The sequence below is a fragment of the Anser brachyrhynchus genome (genome assembly GCF_964034855.1).
Source record: "Anser brachyrhynchus genome assembly, chromosome: 1".
Taxonomy (NCBI): Eukaryota; Metazoa; Chordata; class Aves; order Anseriformes; family Anatidae; genus Anser; species Anser brachyrhynchus.
The window spans coordinates 45,092,090-45,109,825 of NC_137694.1; the positions used below are offsets into that span (position 1 = coordinate 45,092,090).

The window sequence follows — 17,736 nt, forward strand, 5'->3', positions numbered from 1 at the left end:
CATTACATTTTTACTGTACAGTGACTGATTCCTACGCTGGAAGTAATATTAATAACAACATCTGATTGATGCATCTGTTGTTCTAAAGCGAGTGGCTGCTAGCAAGAGGGGGAATTCTCCACGTGCACTTTATCAAGACCATAAAATAAACACATTTAATTTCTTATTTTCAGAAGATGCTTGTTTTAATTCCCTATGCTCTTTTCATTATTGTCCACAACCCTTTGTTTTTCCAAAGACCGCCCATAAGCTGTTCTTTACCTCTTGCTGTTGTTGTAACTGTCAGTGGTGCTAAAATTTAGCATCGCTTTGATTCATGTAATTTCTTACGTTTTCAAATGGATAAATATTAAAATGTGTTTACTGACCTATGACCACTGATTTTTGTTTGTTTCAATATCTTTATTGTAATGTTCAGTGCTCTGTATAAGGTAGAATCGAAGTTGGCAACAGTCCTTTTAACCTGCCCGGTGATTTTAAATTGTTCTCATTCAGATTCCAGACAGAAAATGGACACGGTAGCTCAGACAAAGCAACGAGAAATATGCATTAAAAATTAATAATTCCGAATGCCTATTGTTAGGGAAAAATGACAGTCTCTAAGTCCGGAAGTGGGTTGGAGGGGGTTAGGGACAGGCTGACAGTTTTTTTTTTTTTTTTTTTTTTTGATTGACATCAGTGAGTTAGCTCAACCTGACATAGGACTGAACTGAAAAAGGAGAGACTTGCTGGATGAAGCTTTTGTTGTAGTAACATTCTACTTACGTTTCTCACTTGTTCCAATAATAATGACTTGTTCTAATAAAATGACTCCTTTGATACGGAATCAGGTTTTTTTTCCTACTATGTATATAGGAGCAATTGACAAGTTATTTTATTAGATCGAGTTTTTTACTCTGGTGTGCAGAACACATCAACACTTTGCTGCCTTTCAACAGCAAAGACCACGCAAATGTTTTTTTTTGCTCAGGATCTACAGCTCCTTTTATGAGGAAGTGGGTGGCTCTAAAAAGAGCCTTTGTGTTGCTTTTGAGGTGGGAAGAGTCCCCGGGTTTTTACTTGCTTTTAGCCTTGTGGCTGTCGGTCTTCTTGGGCAGCAGCACGGCCTGGATGTTGGGCAGCACCCCGCCCTGCGCGATGGTGACCTTGCCCAGCAGCTTGTTGAGCTCCTCGTCGTTGCGGATGGCCAGCTGCAGGTGGCGGGGGATGATGCGCGTCTTCTTGTTGTCGCGGGCCGCGTTGCCCGCCAGCTCCAGGATCTCGGCCGTCAGGTACTCCAGCACGGCCGCCAGGTACACCGGGGCGCCGGCGCCCACCCGCTCCGCGTAGTTGCCCTTGCGCAGCAGCCGGTGCACGCGGCCCACGGGGAACTGCAGCCCGGCCCGCGACGAGCGCGACTTGGCCTTGGCCCGCGCCTTCCCGCCCTGCTTCCCGCGCCCAGACATGGTTCCGACGCAGCCCCGCCGCCACCCAAGCTGACGTGCAACACGCGTCGCTACGCCCCCCGCCCGACCCCTTTTATAGCCTCCCCGCGCGGCCCGGCTTGCCTTCCGATTGGCTGCGGCGCCCTCTCGCTCGCTCCGACCAATGGCGCTGCGGATCCAAATCCACCCAATGGGGAGCGGGCCCCGGCCCCGGCCCATCCCGCGCGCTGCCCCCGCCCGCCAGCGGCGCTTCCGCGGTGGCGCTCCCGGGGCGGGCCCCGATCGTGCCTCGCCCCCGCTGGCGGCGGGCCCCGGCCGTGCCCCCGGGCCGTGCTCCCGGGCCGTGCCCCAGCCGGGCATCCCACCGGGAAAAGCGTCCCCGCCTGCCCGAAGAGATCGGAGGGGTGCAGCCGCCTCCCAGGAAGAAGGGGAACATGTGCTAGTGCCGCGGTCGTTTAGAAATCCCCCCGTTTGCAAATGCCGCTACAGGATTACGTTGGTTGTTGTTTAGTTGTTCGTTAAGGTTTAATTTACAAACCGCATTTGCAACCCCACACTACTGATAGGTGTAGAAACCAGCCAGGAACATGAAACAAAGGGAACTTCTCTGAGCAGTCACCTATAAATCTAATCAAACGAGCATAGTGTTTGTTAGGCTGTTCCGCAGAGCATTAGAGGTCAGTCTGGGATGCTTTACTCAGAGAACATCTCAACAATCAACTTCGCCAAGATTCAAGATGTCTGTCTGGTATGGTCTGCTCTCGTTTTATGGACAGATTCATATACATTTTTCCTCTTTCAGTGTTCTAATTACTTACGTTTTCTATTTCCTAATATCTTTTTCATTATCTTCCATATATTTCTAGCAAGGGCACACACTATCCTTGTCTAAACCAACGAACAAGCCTGCACCCTGGAATTAGCTGCATCCTTGTGCTATCCCATAGTGCTTGGCAGGCTCCTCCTCCATTTTCCCCACAGCCCGGAATTCTGCTCTCTCCTTTAAATAAATTCCAGTTCTGCCTGGTTGTTTTTCCCACCTTCATTCTGTGATGCTGTTATGCTCTGACCCATCACTCTTCTTTGTAATTCATATCATAGGAGCTGAGATGCATATCACAAAATCATAATGAACTGAACAGAGTGGATACTAGACTACTCTGCTCACCCTGGATACTAGCAGTATGGTGTGACAGGGAAAATCAAAGACCCCACACCCACCAGGCCATCCATGATGCACCTAACCCCTCCCCGCAAAAAAACAAAACAAAACAAAACAAAACAAACCACGACATCTCACAGTCTCAGATAAATTCTGCAAGTCAGATTAAGCAAGAATCACATCATTCTTTCCAGAAGGGTACAATAACAGGAATTCTCAACCAAACTGCTAAGACTATGCCAGTCATGGCAAGAGGATTACAAACAAAAATAATAATTTCATAGCATGTAATATAGAAATTGCTATTTAAATACTAAAAATCAATTCAGCTCTCCTTCAATAAGTAAACTAACAGCATGATGTGTGTGTTCGCATCTATTTTATGCACTTCCTTATTCTATCCCTTTTTGACTGGTATCAGGGTAGTGAGCTGCAACACAGACACGAGGGACAATTTTCATATATATATTTCCTTAAGAAAGGCACAAAACCCCGTGTAATTCAATGGATTTGAATGCTTTGGCAAAGCAAATTTCATTGATCTGTTCCTATTTAAGGACTCCAGTCACTCAGTGTCGTTACCAGAAGCCAAAGACAACACACACAGATAAAGGGAAAAATTAATCTAGATGCTGTGAGTATTGTCAGTTTAGAAATGAAATTGTTTCACAATCATTTCTGAGTGCTTTCACTGTAACTGGGGAAGAAAAGGTTGGCAGCAATCCTCAGTGCTGGATTTGACCTTCCTGCCATAGCCCATCACTTGTGTGACTGGTGAAGAACGAAGCGGTTACAGGAGCAAATGGATTGAAGCACGAGCACCCCCAGAACCCACTGCTTTGATAAAAGCAACAAAGAATTTGTCTGTTTGTGCTCTTTCCACTTAGAACTGTGCTAAAGGCAAGGGAAAGAAAAAAAATATCTCCCGGATTAATTTAGCTGAAGACAAACCAGAGATCAGGTCATTCAGATGAAGTACGAACCAGTTTCTACACGCACAGTCCCAGCCATGTATGTTTGCAATTTATCCAAAACCACAGAACAATGCGAGAAGCCTCGTGAGCGAGCACCACACAAGAGGAGGTAGGCACCCTGTCCTTGGACTCTTCCCAGAAAACAAACAAAAAAAAATTGTTTCCTGGAGAATTTGTATAGTCAAATCCAGCTCTCCTGCATGGACTCAAAGCCCATTCAGGAGCACCCTCCTCCTATCTCACCCCTACACCTGTATTTTTTTTCCCTCCCCAGGGCATCTTAGAGATCTAGCAGTTGTAGGAACCTACCTCTCTCTTTCCCCCTGCCTTCAACCTGGGCAGGGCAAGGAAGCTTTGTTTCTGACATTATGCACATTCCTTGTGCATGAAATTTCCCTTTTTGAGACCGCTGACACATTTGGCAAATCCAAATCCTTTTCCATGTCTGAAGAGGATAGTTAGAGCAATAGGCAGACGTTCACTGTTTCTACAGAAGAAAAGAGTTGGCTCACTTATGTGAGAATACGGCAAATGGAACCCTAAACAAAAAGGTTAAAAATAAATAAATAAATCAGATTTAAGTGAAGGAATGGAATGGATCGAATGACTCCAGCAGGCAACTGATGTAATCACAGGCCTGCTAGGAAGATTTTCTGGATCTTGAATGACAGGGACAGAGGTCGTTACCCCAGAACAAATTCCTCTTCTCAGGCTCTTTCCTGGGCTGGATGGATGATTGTATTATTAAGTCCAACGTCAGAAGTACCACAATGATACCCCTACCCCCCAAATTACTGCTCATATATTTCACTCTAAAGAATAAAAAAATCCAAGTATTTAAAATAAACAAACAGATTATATCCCATAAATCTTTTCCAGTGATGTTTAAGATGCTGTTGACACAATTGTAACTAACCGCTGAACCTGGAAGAAAACTGTTGCAAAAAAAAGATTGTATCCAGAACTCATGAAAATAAAATCAAAGTGTGAGTTTGGGTCATTAACCATTTTGTCTCCTTAAAATGGATTTAATCTCAAAACACTGAATATTCAGCTAAGTCTGAGATTTATAGCCAATGAAAGGCATTGTTTGAGCCATCTGGTAGTCTGGCAGCCTACGATTATTGTAAATTCTCTGTATTGAAATCTAAGAAAAAAATCACCAGTGTCTGGATATATTTACCTGGAAATTGATTTATTCTTAGAGGACTCATTCTTAAGGCACTAAAGACACCCACTGCAATCCCTTCCACAAGGAAAACAAAGTTCTACTAACCGCTTTTATGCGACATAATACTTTTAACAGTAACTCTTTGTAGTTGTTGTTTTAAAAGCAGGATAAAGACACCTACATAGTTAATCACTAATCTTGTACTCAAATTCAGTGTTCCAGACAAAATTCATTTGGGAAAGACTTATTGCCCACACAAACTTATTCCACCAGTCTTTTTTACAATGTCTTGTAGACAGTTTTGTCTTCAAGATCCCACAAGATTTTATTCTCATTTGAAATAGACTGCAAATATTTGTTTCTTGCATGTGGTAAGGGTTATTAGAATATTGTCTCTGTCAGCATAAAAAATGAAACTAGATAAATATTTCAATCAAAATCAGAAAAAAAATTAAGATGGAAAATGAAAATGCCCTTTAAAAAAAAAGACCTGCAGCTATAAAAACTTAACTTCACAGAACTTGGAACCAGAGATTTTACACAAGTGAAATTATCTGTCAAGCTCTTAGACTTGTTTACCGATTTTTATTTGAAGTATTCTGTCCAAGACACATCCAGTGGGTATCTGACATTTGATATGAAGTTAGCCTTTCAAATACATAAAATAAACTTTTATAATTACTAGTATTAGACTTACCTTTTTTTTTTTTTTTTAAAAAAAATGAGTCCTGATATATTCAAAAGTTTCTAAACCATTTCTTATGGCCTTTGTTGGTAGACGATAGAAGCCTAATTGTATGTATTATTTATAATGTAGCTATTGCTCTTCTTTCCTGAGGTTCAGAATGCCTGTATCGTACCCCAACGCCAGTAAAGAACCTCCTCCCCTTCCATCTGTATGCTACATTTATACATATCGCAAGGAAGCCAGTATTTTGATACACTGAACATTTATTGTCTTTCACAAGACAAAATGAAGTTTCCCCTGCCGATGAAAGCCATCAAGAGGACTGTAAAGGGGACAGGGTGCAAAATTCCAGTGTACAGTATACGCAAATTACCTCCCTGACTACCCCGGAAGAAAGATGATTGATCAATCTCACTGCAACTAAAAAAAAAACAGGATTATAAAATATTTACAGAAAAGAACAGTACAGAAAATAAAAATTGGACAACCATGTGTATGAAATGCTGCTAACACTTGTCTGGCTCCTTAAAAATCGGTTCCACTACCCTCACCAGAGCATTCAGGATGTGAAAGGACTCATGCAGAGCGGAGGTGCCTCCCACTCCCATGCCCCCCTCCCCAGAGTACCACTCCCTCCCTCTAAGGAAGGGGGAGGGCTCGAGGGAAGCAGCATCGCCTTACTGACTGTAATTTCCTTCCACCAAGTAGACATGCTACCTCCAAAAGGAGGTGCCTAGCCACACCTCATCTGCAGCAGTCTCTACTCAGAGCATACTGGGCGAGTTGACCTGTGGGTAGGGAACTATTCCCTGTCATGCGAGCCCTTCCATTGCTTGCAGAAGGACCTTTCCTTCTTCCTCCGTGGTGGTCAGATCTGTGTTCAGAGGGCAGGAAAGCTGACTAGGACAGGTCACAGGAGACCTTCCATTTCCTTCATGAAAGCTTCATACACATCATCCTTTGTCTGTACAGAGATAGGGGCAGACGATCCAGCCTTAGGGGCAGCTTTGGTTAATGGGAGCGCAGGCTCATCATCCTGTTTTCTCTGGGAGGCAGCCAGAGCCCCTTTATTCTCCCGGCGCACTCGCAAGGCAGTGGGCACAAAGCGAGTGATTTCTGCCTTGGGGTTAGTGATCTGTGGCTTAGCACTGATAGTAGCCGTAGCCTTCTTCTCAATGGTGGCTGCACTGGTGTCATCCGCCTTGGGGCGCTGAATCAAGCTGGGCGGGGCACTCAGCACCCCGGGATTTGGAATGGGAGCTGGGGGGAAAAGCCCAGGTGGAGCAGGTCCTAACGGAGGCACCAGAGGTGGCCGTAACATGCCTGGGCGAGGAGGAGGGATTCCTGTAAGACAAAGAGAAAGCATGAGCTGGCTCCACACTTGGGAATTCTAAAGCCTCTGGATAAAAATAATGCAAGGGCTCAGAAAGCCAAGGAACATCAACAGAAGGGAGTAGCACTGTCTTTAGAGAAGGAGGGAGGGGAAATATTTAACCATGCACCAATTGCTAGTTCCCACCAAGAAGGTAGAAGGAAGAAGAATTAGGACAAGAAAAGTGCCCCTACGACTTTGAGAACTACAGGATCCCATGTATTCCTCTCTTTCAAGTTTCAAAGTAATCTGAAAATTAAGTTTTTTGATGATTTATTCCACTGGAATTTAAAGCAGCATCACAAGCACATGGCCAGCAAAAAAAAAAACAAACCACGCCCTATCTCCAACTCAGAAACAGGCCAACAGAAGTTTAAACTCTGAAATTCCCTTTTTTTAATGACAGATATCTTGCTACCAAGCTATATGCAGCAGTATGGAATTATTTGTTACTGCACTGTAAAAGAGACGGTGCCAAGGGGCAAACCAGGAAAAACTTACGGGTGTGCTTTCAGCCACACGTACAGGAACAAAGGGAAATCGGTAGCAAGGCATTATTTTAAGTCTAAAGGAATCTGTTTCTTCAATTAGATATACTGGATCGGTCACCACAGCAAAGATTATAAGCAAAATGAGAAAAAGCAGGGAGAGACTTGGCTCTGAAGCAAACAGAGTACTTCACCTGGTGGAGCAGGAGGTGGCAGGCGAGGAGGGGGCCCACGTGGAGGAGGGCCTGGGGGCAGACCAGGCGGGGGGCCTGGTGGAGGGCCAGGTGGTCGCCCAGGTGGGGGACCCGGTGGTAGAAGTCGAGGTAAAGGCCCACGCAGACCTGGTAAACCAGGAGGTCTCAGGAAAGGAGGAGCTCCTGAAAGCATACATAGAAGAGAAGAGCAACTTAGTTCATGGATAAAAGAATGATCCCATCAACCAATATGATCCTCAACAGGAGCTTGAAAGGTGTTTGCATACCAACCAGCTGTCAGATTAAATAGACCTAAAAGTCTCAAAAAGAGACAAGAGATGTAGAGCTAAAGTTTCTTGGTTATAGTCAAATATAAGTGTCTTCTCTAACTTGGGGAAAGACTCTTCCCCATGCATTGAAGTAATAGTTGGGTACAGCTACTGAGCTAGGGTTATCTGAATTTAAACAGCTAGAAATGAAAATACTTTTCAGTCCAGCATTTGACTGTGCTTCTGGCCTGAAAAGTAATAAGTAATTTCTCTCTACTGAAAGTAGCTGTTTTGAGGTTTAAGGTTCCCCCTCTAGCAGATATCAAAACGAAACTGTGGGGGAAGACACTGGGAAGAAAACAATACGCTGACCATAGAAGAGACCACACAGGTCTCAGCAATTACCACGCTAGGCTTCGCTACTTCACGTGCGACATGCTCTGCAGCTCCAAACCTCCCAAACCGATCACTGTCTGTACAACTGAGAGCCTGCAGCGTTCAGAGCAGGTCAAATATTCACCTGGTGGAGGGCCAGGAGGAAGGCCAGTGGGTGGTCCTGGGGGCCTCAGTGGAGGGGCTGGAGGCGGTCCTAGCGGAGGTGGCCCAGGCATAGGAGGTGCCTGTATCTGGTTTGGAGGAACAGACTGTGAGGACTGTTGCTGCTGCTGCGTCGAGGTTGCAGTAGAAGACCCAGTCTCTGCAAGAGCTTCCTCACTGTGTTGCTGCTGTTGTTGTTGTGATGTCTCTTCAGACTCTGAGTCTTCTTCCTCCTCCTCCTCCTCTTCTGAATATTCCTCCACTTCTCTCCCTTCTTCTGGAATTTCCTGACCTGGAAACAGAGACGTATTTACAAAATTGGTCCACAGGTAACAGCTTTGAACATCACAAAAAAAACTTGATCACACAAAATAAGAATGGAAAAACAAAAATTAAGAAACTCACCTCAAAGGAAAGAAAACTGATAACGTTTAGTTATTACATTAAAAAAAAAAAAGCAAGTGCATTTCTAGATAGCTCTGCTTTCCTGTGGGAGCTGAAACTTCTGCTAACAAACCTGAACTGCAGCTATTTGATCTACAGTTTGTGGGAGTCTGGAGCAGAGGCAGGGAAGGCAGAAGGAACATGGAATAACTTCCTATGATCAGATGAATAGTTCAAAAAAGGAAGGGGGTGGGGAGAGATAAAAATCTATTTTAATTTTAAAAGGTTTATTTAGCCCCCAAAACAGACGTAATTCTCACTTGCAAGAAACTCCAGCCCCCCCAAAAGATACTGAGGTGTCTTTCTAGAAGGAAAAAAAGTCAATTCCATGGGTTAATATCTTTCCCCAAAATGATATTCTAGATAGTATTAATCCTTGTAGATTACAGGCTGAACGCAGTATCACCTTTTTTTCATTAAGAGCTTCATATTTCATTGAACAACTGTTTAAAAATTAAGCAAAGATTTATAAAGGAAGGAAAAATCCCAGTACATACATAAAAAGTTGCTATTTTAATTTCAACTCAATGTAAAAAAAATTACTAAAATAAATAATCTTAAAAAAAACACTAATCACAGCTTCACAGCTGACAATCTTAGAAGATCTTACATTACGACAGTAATGTATTTATATCTATAAAATAGAAATTGCACAAAGCAAGCTCACGAGAGAAACCTTAACCAGAAATCTGACAGTATAGCTCCACTTTATCTGTATCACCTACCTGCCATACGTAACATCATGGCCTGGAGTGGAGTCAGTTCTTTCATGTTCTTTTTCTTTTTTCGTGACTTCCCAGGCATGTCTGCAAACCGTACACTATGGCCTGGGGAAAGCAAAGCATAAACAAAAAACAGGGTGAAAAGGTGGGGGGAGAGAAAAAAATATATACGTAAGCGTATTTCAGACACGTGGAAGTCTTTTACCTGGTATGGATAATGTATCATGCTAATGTAACAATGCTCCTACATAAGAGTTAAGAGTAATCTTCCCTAGCCTTAAGTTTTTCTAACCTAATATTGTCAAACAGTTGCAATCCTTTAAAAAAAAATTCAAGAAAAATTATCCAAAAGCACTGGTAGTGTGAAATGTGGTTATTTCAAACATTTAAGTCACTGAACAGTGATTATATTTATACTAAGGCTTAATTTTTATATTTTTTCCAATACTTCAGGTGAAAAATGGCTTACAACCTTACTAAGCTAACTCAACTGCTAATAAACGGCTAAATCTGAGATGTACGTTGCACATCTTCTCCACTTCACTTCTAGATAGTTTCCTTCTGATCCATTTATCAGTAAGATTCTTCAGCTGGAATTTAAGTCAGTTAGAACAGAGTTAATTGGATAAGCCAACTACTTCCCCCCCACCCCATTGTAAGGAAAACAGAAAACCTCTGTTAAGTAAAGTTTCTCTTCTGAAAACTCAAAGCCCAACCTCGAACTTCCCATCGTACCTGATTTCTTTTCTTCTCCACCTTCTCTCTCCTTGTCGTTATCACGATGAAGAAAGTCCTCACCTTCACTGTCTGCATCTGACCTATCGCTGTCACTGTCATCACTACTCTCATCATGCTTGTCTTGATCCATATCCTCAGGATAGCCTTCATCCTCACTGGTACTAGACATATCATCATCATGCCCTCGCTGTCCTGCAGGAAGCAAAGTATTAGGAAATGTATGAACTCCAAATATACTGGCGTGAAAGACAGAATATTTATATCTACAGTTTGGAAAATCTTCCTGGCAACCAAGTGAACATATTGTCAATCCTTTACTATTTAGCACGTTCTAAAAGAATATTTTAGAGAGTCTATTTGTAAGATTTCCTATTCATAGCTGATTAATTTGCACAGTAAACAAGTAAAGGCAATTCTTATCTACAAGTACATTTCCATCCAACAATTTCCTCCCCTTTGAAATATTTCAATCCTTTCTGCTATGCAATAGGACTAACCTAACCATTCACGGAGTTTTCTATGGCAGATACAGCAATTTTATGAAAAAGGAGAACCTAGGTTCTCCTAGTCAAAGTATTCCCCTCACTTTTTTTTTTAAAGGGGGTTTTTGTTTGGTTTATGTTTCATTTTTAGACAAAGGAAGACGTCTCTGAGAATATACATACTATCTCTTTAAAAAAACAACATTTCAGCCTTGTTAAGACTACATGGGAAAATAATCTATGCCACATAATGGAAAAGTATCTGAAAGCTGTAATTAAAAGTCACAGCACTTAAAAATACAGCCAATTTTGTTAAATTGCAGATATTACAAAATATATCAGAATCACCTCAGAATTGCAAATCACCAAGTTCTTCAAGTAGTGTAAACATCCACATTGCCCAGAGTACACCTTTTCAGAGAGAGATGGGAGAGTCCTTACCTGTTTCAGAACCGTAAGAAATCTCTTCTTCTCGCCTTCGAGGAGCCATCTCTAAGGCGAAACCCACTTTCCGGCCATACATCTGTAGGACTTGAGGTGGGGGTGGCCCCGGAGGAGGCCCAGGGGGCTTCCTGCCAGGAGGTAAACGTGGAATACCGAGACCAGGAGGAGGAAGCATGGAAATGGATCGAACTGGTGGTCTGCAAATAAGACAGGAAATGAAAACCAGAAAAACAAAAACAAGTTGTTTACACAGCAGACTTCCATAAAGAAGCATGACTGTTTTAAAAGTACAGTTATGCCCCAAGGAGTTTACAACCTCAAAGACATGATTGCTTAAAATCAGACAAAAAGAGAAAGCTTCTTAGAAGGCAACCAAAGACAAATAAAGCAAGTATTGAATCCAACCACAGAAATACAATGAACTGACCAACACACTGGTGAAAATAGAAGACTATTCAGAAAGAAAGAGAATGAACTAGTACTAGAACAAGAACCAGATACACAAGTAAACTAGGAGCTTAAACTGAATACGCTAGCAAGACAGAAAAATACCTGTATGACAGTTTAAGGGGCATTTATGTTAGAACAAAGCAGCAGGGCTTTAAGTTTCGCTGATAAACAGAAAGACAAGTGCTAGAAGGTACAGTATATTACTCATAAACCAGTTTAAACAAAAACTGTTATAGTAGGGAAATATTAAGGTCTTTCACTAAAAAAAAAAAAAATATTGTTTAAATCACTCCCACAGAATCCCCAGTTTTTGCTGCTTAGTATTACCTCTGTTTCTACCCAGCTCTTCCCCACTAAAACAGGAACCCTTATTATTTCCCCTCCAAGTTTTATTTTTCTTCTTACCCATAGGCTGATGTCTTCTTGAGGATAGAAGGTGGCTGGGCCCCAGGAAGGGGAATGTCCTGTATGAGGATGTTGGAGGGAGCATGTGGCATATCTGGTAACGGGATAGTTTCTACTTCAACATGCTGAGCATTCTGAGGGAAAAAGGAAAAAGAGGGGGGTGGGGAGAAAGAGAGAGAGAGAATGAGTTAATTCCACAGAAGCTACTGCACGGCCTCATTACCTTTCAGAGGTCTGCAACACAAGGGAACTGCCATCATTTGCCAAAGGTCCGTTATGACGGCATGCTGCTTTGCAGTAGTCAACAGTAAGTCTTCAATATAAAACCAAACAAGAGATGCAGCCATGAAAGGCTTTAGTCTTTCAGGCAAACCCCAGTTAAATCTCCATCCCCCTTTAGACCTTCTGTCCTCAAAGCAACATGGCTGCAGACAAGTATGCCCGCATCTCTCAAGTATCCTGAAGGCACAAATCACAGGCACTGCATGTTCTAAGGAAAGAAAATCTTAGATACTTGCACCTGTGCAACATTATGTTCTACAATACAGCTGGGAAGAATTTCAAAGAAAGCTCTTTACGCGAATGCCAAAAGATGCTCACTATTTCCAGCACCAGATTTAACAGAAATTCACAGAATTATCTACTGCACACTCACAAGCTCTCCCCCCTTAATACAGAGAACAGATTCTGATATTGTTTTGCAACTTAAGTTTCCCTTTTCCCTGTAATTTATTGTTAAATGAAATCAACACATCAGAAACAAATACAGACTTGACATCCCCCATGCTGTCTTCACTGAAATGCTGTAACTGGAGACACAGCACATTAAACACTTAGTACAAGTGCTTAATATGGCCCACATAAGGTATATATACTGGTCTCTTATAAAGATCCTGCATTTTTTAACTGTTGCACATAAGAGTGGACAAAGGATACACTACCACAGTTACAAACCTGAAGTATCACAAGTATTACCTTGACAGCATCAAAATACTGGCTGAGTTGTGATCTTTTCTGCTCATACTCCACTTCCAACTTGCGCAGTTCTTTATAGATGTCAGGATTCTCCTTCTCATAAAGCCGCAAGATACGCTCGAAAGTCTCACGGAGCTTTTTGCGTTTATCCTTTAGCACTTTTTCATTAAGCTGTGGCTGCTGTACTGGGTTAAATTCTAACCCAAGACAGCAGAAACAAACCAAAAATTCCTAGAGTTACTCTACTCTGCAGCTGTAACTAATGAAACAACTTCAAAGAAAAACATCTCCAGTTCCTATTTTCATGAGTTCCTCAGCCTTGAGACTCTAAGTCACTGTCATATCCTTTACTCAGTGCTTATGCCAGCCATCTTCTCAAAAAGAAAAAAAAACACACTTTGAAGAAATCTATTTAATAACATAAACAATTTCTGATTATTCACAGAATTTCCCATTCTAATGGGGGAAAAAAAATAAGGTTATTCTATTTTAGCCTCCCAGTCAACCCTTAAACTATGTTTTGTGTTTATATAAACCACTGCCTAAGTCCAACACCTGGTACCTCTCACTCACCCATTTCATCCAATTTTTCCATGTCCCGGATGATCTGCTTTGGATCTTTCATCTTCAGTACAGCCGCTCGTACCATCATTCGTTGCTTTTTGTTCTAAGACGATCAAAGATCAAGGAGATCAGAAAAGTGTCACAGGAAAAAGAGACAATCTTTGTACCAATTACTCTCTCAATATTCCCAGCCTGCAGAAAAAGGCACCTCAAAATGCCTTGTAAATACTATCCACAGCACAAGTCAGCAGCAAAGGTATTTAAAATGTACAGGAGTTTTAATTCCACTACCTCACTACTTATAAATGCTACTATAATCCTTTCACTCCAATTAAGACACATAATAAATCATGCTAACAAATATAAAAGTTTGTGCAGTTTTTGTGATTTTTTTTCATGTTGTTTTTTGTTTTTAAATTCCCAAATACTTACAACAATGCTTTGGAAAGCTATAATCATCAAAAGTTCAAAAGCATAGTAGATGACAAGATATGGCTGCTCAAACCCAGATGTCTGTGTTTTCTTAAACCACTGACTTGGACAGTATTTTCCAAACTAAATCTTACAAAATCAATTGAAACATCGGTAGTCCATTCATCTGCCACAGCTCATTACAATCACAAACACAACGCACAGCACAGGGAATGACAAGTGAATGTTTCTGGTCTCTTTACCTTCTTTAGTTCTCTCTTCCGGGCTTCCTTCCCTAGAGAGGGTGAAAAAAAGGAGGAGAAAATAACTCGAGAGGATCGAATCCATGAACAACCTCTCCTTCATCAGGAGTAGTGATTTTTCTCAACAGTTCATTCATTTTACAAAAAATGCAACTTTTAAGGTCATCTTCCCATTGACAGAAAAACATGGCGTGAAATACATTTCTATTTCATATACGAAATGGATTTCAAATCTAGAAATAGATGTCGATGTTATGTGTGTTATACAGAAGGAAAAGGAACTACAGCATTTCTCCACCCCTCCAGAAGCTGGGGTATTTTATACAGAAAGGAATAAAAGACAACAGAAATCATAGCAATGCACGCAATCGTGAAAGGATTGCCACTGAAATGTAGTGCCAATGAGCAACAATGCACTTTAGAAATATGTAGGTTTGGAATACCCATCTGAAATAAAGCATATTCACAGTGGAAGTCTGGGTTTTCTGTATCTGTTTAGCACTGATACCATCTGGGATGTCACAAAAAGGTAAGACAGGGTTGGACAACTCTCTCACGTAACCACAGCATTTGCTAAATTTGACACGTTCCTCAAATTCTAGCCTCAGACAAACTGCACCCCAAGAAGCAGCTTAGCCAACAATTAAGTACAGAGACCCCATAGTACTGATAACTACAGTAAAAACTAAAATAAATACTGCAGAGCAGCCACAGTACGCAAGCAAGCAGCCTTCTCAGGAAGTCCCTACACCAGACAAAACTGAGATATTTTTCAAGCTCAGGAAACTCAGTTCTCATTGCCAAGTGACAATCTTATCCTCAGAGAAAGCTTTTTATCTGTTTCCCGAGACACAGATTCACTCCCCATCACTCCCATTCCCCTCTGCTCAGCTTTTATGCATACTTACGGGCCTGATCCGTGGGATTCATGAATTTCCCACTCTTGGTGGATGACGTGGATCTCCGCCCCATTTTGTCTGTTTTTCTTCTGTCTCAAAAATAAAAAAGATCTGGAAAAGATAACCTCAGTTTCAGGTCCTGCACACGAGCGGTATGAGTACACTTACTCCTCCTCCTCCCTGTATCAGTAGGCTGATACAAAAAAAAAAAAAAGAAAAAACCCTCAAGTATTGTGAGATCTTCAAATCCTACTTAAGTTCAGACATTCACATCAAAACCATCCTATTTTTAACAAAGTGCCACTACTTAGCTATGTACTTACTTAACCAAGTACCTACTTTAAACTAGTCAGTTTGGTATTCACTCCAGACTTAAACCTAGAACCTTCTTGCTTACGGCATGGAAGGGGGCAGGGGAAGTTCAAACAAGCACCTGCATATCAGAGTTGTTCTAGCTTTTCATTTACTCCCGTAAGAGCTCTCCATTTCAAATGTTTCCCACAAATTCTTCTTCCCTCAGACTTCTAAGCTGCCCTTGATCTCTCCCCAGCAACCACCATATCCACCAGAAAGTCCTCTGCACACATTCCTGCCTTTTTCTGCTCCTCACAGACCGCTGCCATGCCGCTGCCCTTATGCTACCTCCATCAGTACTGTTTCAAGCTGCATTACAATGACCAAAGAAAGAAATTTATTCTGAGAAGAGTTATTTCCTGTCTTTAGAAGACCTTTAGAAGTTCTTTAACTTACAGACAACTTCAGTAATGGTTAAACTACAGTCAGGGACATTGCCTTTCTCACAACTTTAATTTGTCCCCCTCTTTCGTACCCCTTGCAACCCACCACTCTAAGGAAAAAGCAAACAAACATGCAGGTTCTACACCGAAATCTGAAGCAACCTCTAAAATTCAGGACCTGATGGAGTGCAGCTTTTGGCGCCATCCTGCACGCAACCCAGCAGAGTCCTAACAAAAGCTTTGTAAGTTCAATCTAAAATTCCCTACAGCCTCACCGAAGTCACCAAACACATCCTTCTTCCCAGAATGCAGAAGATGTCACTTACAAATTGTTGAAGTACCTCCCCTCTTAAAAATAAATTTAAGCCCAAGTGTCATTCAGTGCATTAACGCCTCATGGAAGCCTTCCTAGGAAGCTCCAGGAACTGACCACATTCAATGTTTGACCAGTACAGAACTACGGAGACCTGCTCATGCCTCACATCACCAAATTATTCTCATAGCTGGCCTGCTGGTAACTAAAGCACCCCATGGCTTGGGAACACCAATAACATACTTCCTTCTTATCAGACTACATCGATTTTATAATAATTTTATCATTTTATAGATGTTATTATTTCTTTAGAGGGGAACCAGAGCTAGGATTTACATTTGTACCTCACACCCCCCAAGACACCTAACATTTCAAGGGTAAAGAGAAAGCTCCTCAGATCTCCATCCCAAACCCTTTTAGGGCACAAAGCTTCAACACAAAAGGATGAGAAAGGAAAAAAAACAAAAAAAAAAAAAGAAAAAACAAACAGAGAATCCCATTTATGATTTTATGGCCGCTGGGGAGCGAGGCAGAAAGCCTCCCATGAGGCACACGAAGGCCTCCCCTCCTCCCCCGACAGAAAACAGCGCAAAAAGCCCTCTCCCCTCCTCTCCCCTCCGCTCCCAGCCCGGTCCCGTCCCGCTGCTCTCACCCCCGGGCCGGGCGGGGCCGGGCCGGGCTCCCCCCGCCGCAGCGGCCCCTACAGCCGCAGCGCTCCCCGCCGCCGCCGCGGCCCCGCCGCCATCTTGCACGGGGACGGAGTGGGGCGCCGCCGTAAAGCACGGCTGTCGCAACGCGCCGCGCTCCGCAAATGGGGACTGCGGGGCGCCCGCCGCGACTCTATGGTCCCGCTCCTCTATGGTCGGGCCGGGAGGAGCAGGGGCGGGGCTGGCGGCCGTTAGGGGCGGGGCCCCTGCTCCCCCCGGGGACCTGTGCCTCAGCAGCGCTCCCCTGTCAGAGCCCGCACCAACACCACAATAAAGATACGTGGGGCATCCCCTTGTGCTGTGCTGGATAGGGAGGGGGCAAACTTGGAACTTTATCATTGCAGGCGGATGAAAGCCAGGCTATGAACTGCAACACGTTAACACCAACATCAGTCACAAGCTACACAACGTCCAAGTTGACAGACGGTCAGGCCAGGAGCATTTTCAGAGCCAGGGTTTTAAGAGCTCTCAGCACCTCAGACTTCTTGCTCACCATGCGTGCAGGCAGCAGAGTACCTTGTGCCTCTTTGGGCTGCTCTTTTATTTTGGTCTTGCTACAGAGAGGAATTTGTTGCAGGACAGATTTTGGTTGCAACAATCCAGTGTTTCTACACAGGTTTGGGACCAACTTAGACCCATTTTGCCTGTTCTACAGTTTCTTTGTTGGAGTTGTTCTTATCTAAAACACACACGTTAATACAGTTTCAATTCTTAATCTTTGTTCAAAACAACAGACAGAGCAGAGGGGAAATGCATAAGGAGGTGTGATGGGACTGTACAGTATCACTGTGTCACTGGAGGGGGACATTGCTCAGGCCTTGCGGGCTGCCCGCTCCTCACGGGGGCTGGGTTTCTCATCACCATACTGGGCTCGGTGGGCAAAGTGTTACTGCAGCAGCTGGA

General features: G+C 43.0%; 2 protein-coding genes across 2 annotated transcripts; both read right to left on the bottom strand.

The window, feature by feature from the left end:
• Nucleotides 1-999: 999 nt before the first annotated feature.
• Nucleotides 1,000-1,490, bottom strand: LOC308196365 (histone H2A). Its single transcript, XM_080595262.1, has one exon. It carries the CDS (start codon nt 1,443-1,445, stop codon nt 1,056-1,058), a length of 390 nt encoding a protein of 129 aa, XP_080451388.1. The 5' UTR covers nt 1,446-1,490; the 3' UTR covers nt 1,000-1,055.
• Nucleotides 1,491-5,664: 4,174 nt separating this feature from the next.
• On the bottom strand, nt 5,665-16,916 carry WBP11 (WW domain binding protein 11). The gene is made up of 12 exons (XM_080595241.1): nt 16,779-16,916; nt 15,086-15,187; nt 14,178-14,209; nt 13,513-13,606; nt 12,940-13,136; nt 11,965-12,098; nt 11,107-11,306; nt 10,181-10,375; nt 9,449-9,550; nt 8,263-8,571; nt 7,474-7,656; nt 5,665-6,763 (listed from the first exon to the last, which is right to left on the bottom strand). The coding sequence occupies exons 2-12, from the start codon at nt 15,147-15,149 to the stop codon at nt 6,330-6,332; spliced, it is 1,944 nt and encodes a 647-aa protein (XP_080451367.1). The 5' UTR covers nt 15,150-15,187; nt 16,779-16,916; the 3' UTR covers nt 5,665-6,329.
• Between the last annotated feature and the right edge of the window lie 820 nt (nt 16,917-17,736).

Bases quoted from the DNA above. Each gene is read 5' to 3' on its own strand.
- LOC308196365 (XM_080595262.1), bottom strand. From the start codon at position 1,445: ATGTCTGGGCGCGGGAAGCAGGGCGGGAAGGCGCGGGCCAAGGCCAAG.
- WBP11 (XM_080595241.1), bottom strand. From the start codon at position 15,149: ATGGGGCGGAGATCCACGTCATCCACCAAGAGTGGGAAATTCATGAAT. The intron at 10,376-11,106 runs GTAAGGACTCTC...TGCTTCCTGCAG, and splicing joins TTCTTACGGTTCTGAAACAG to GACAGCGAGGGCATGATGAT. The intron at 9,551-10,180 runs GTACGATGGGAA...TGCTTTCCCCAG, and splicing joins TGGAGAAGAAAAGAAATCAG to GCCATAGTGTACGGTTTGCA.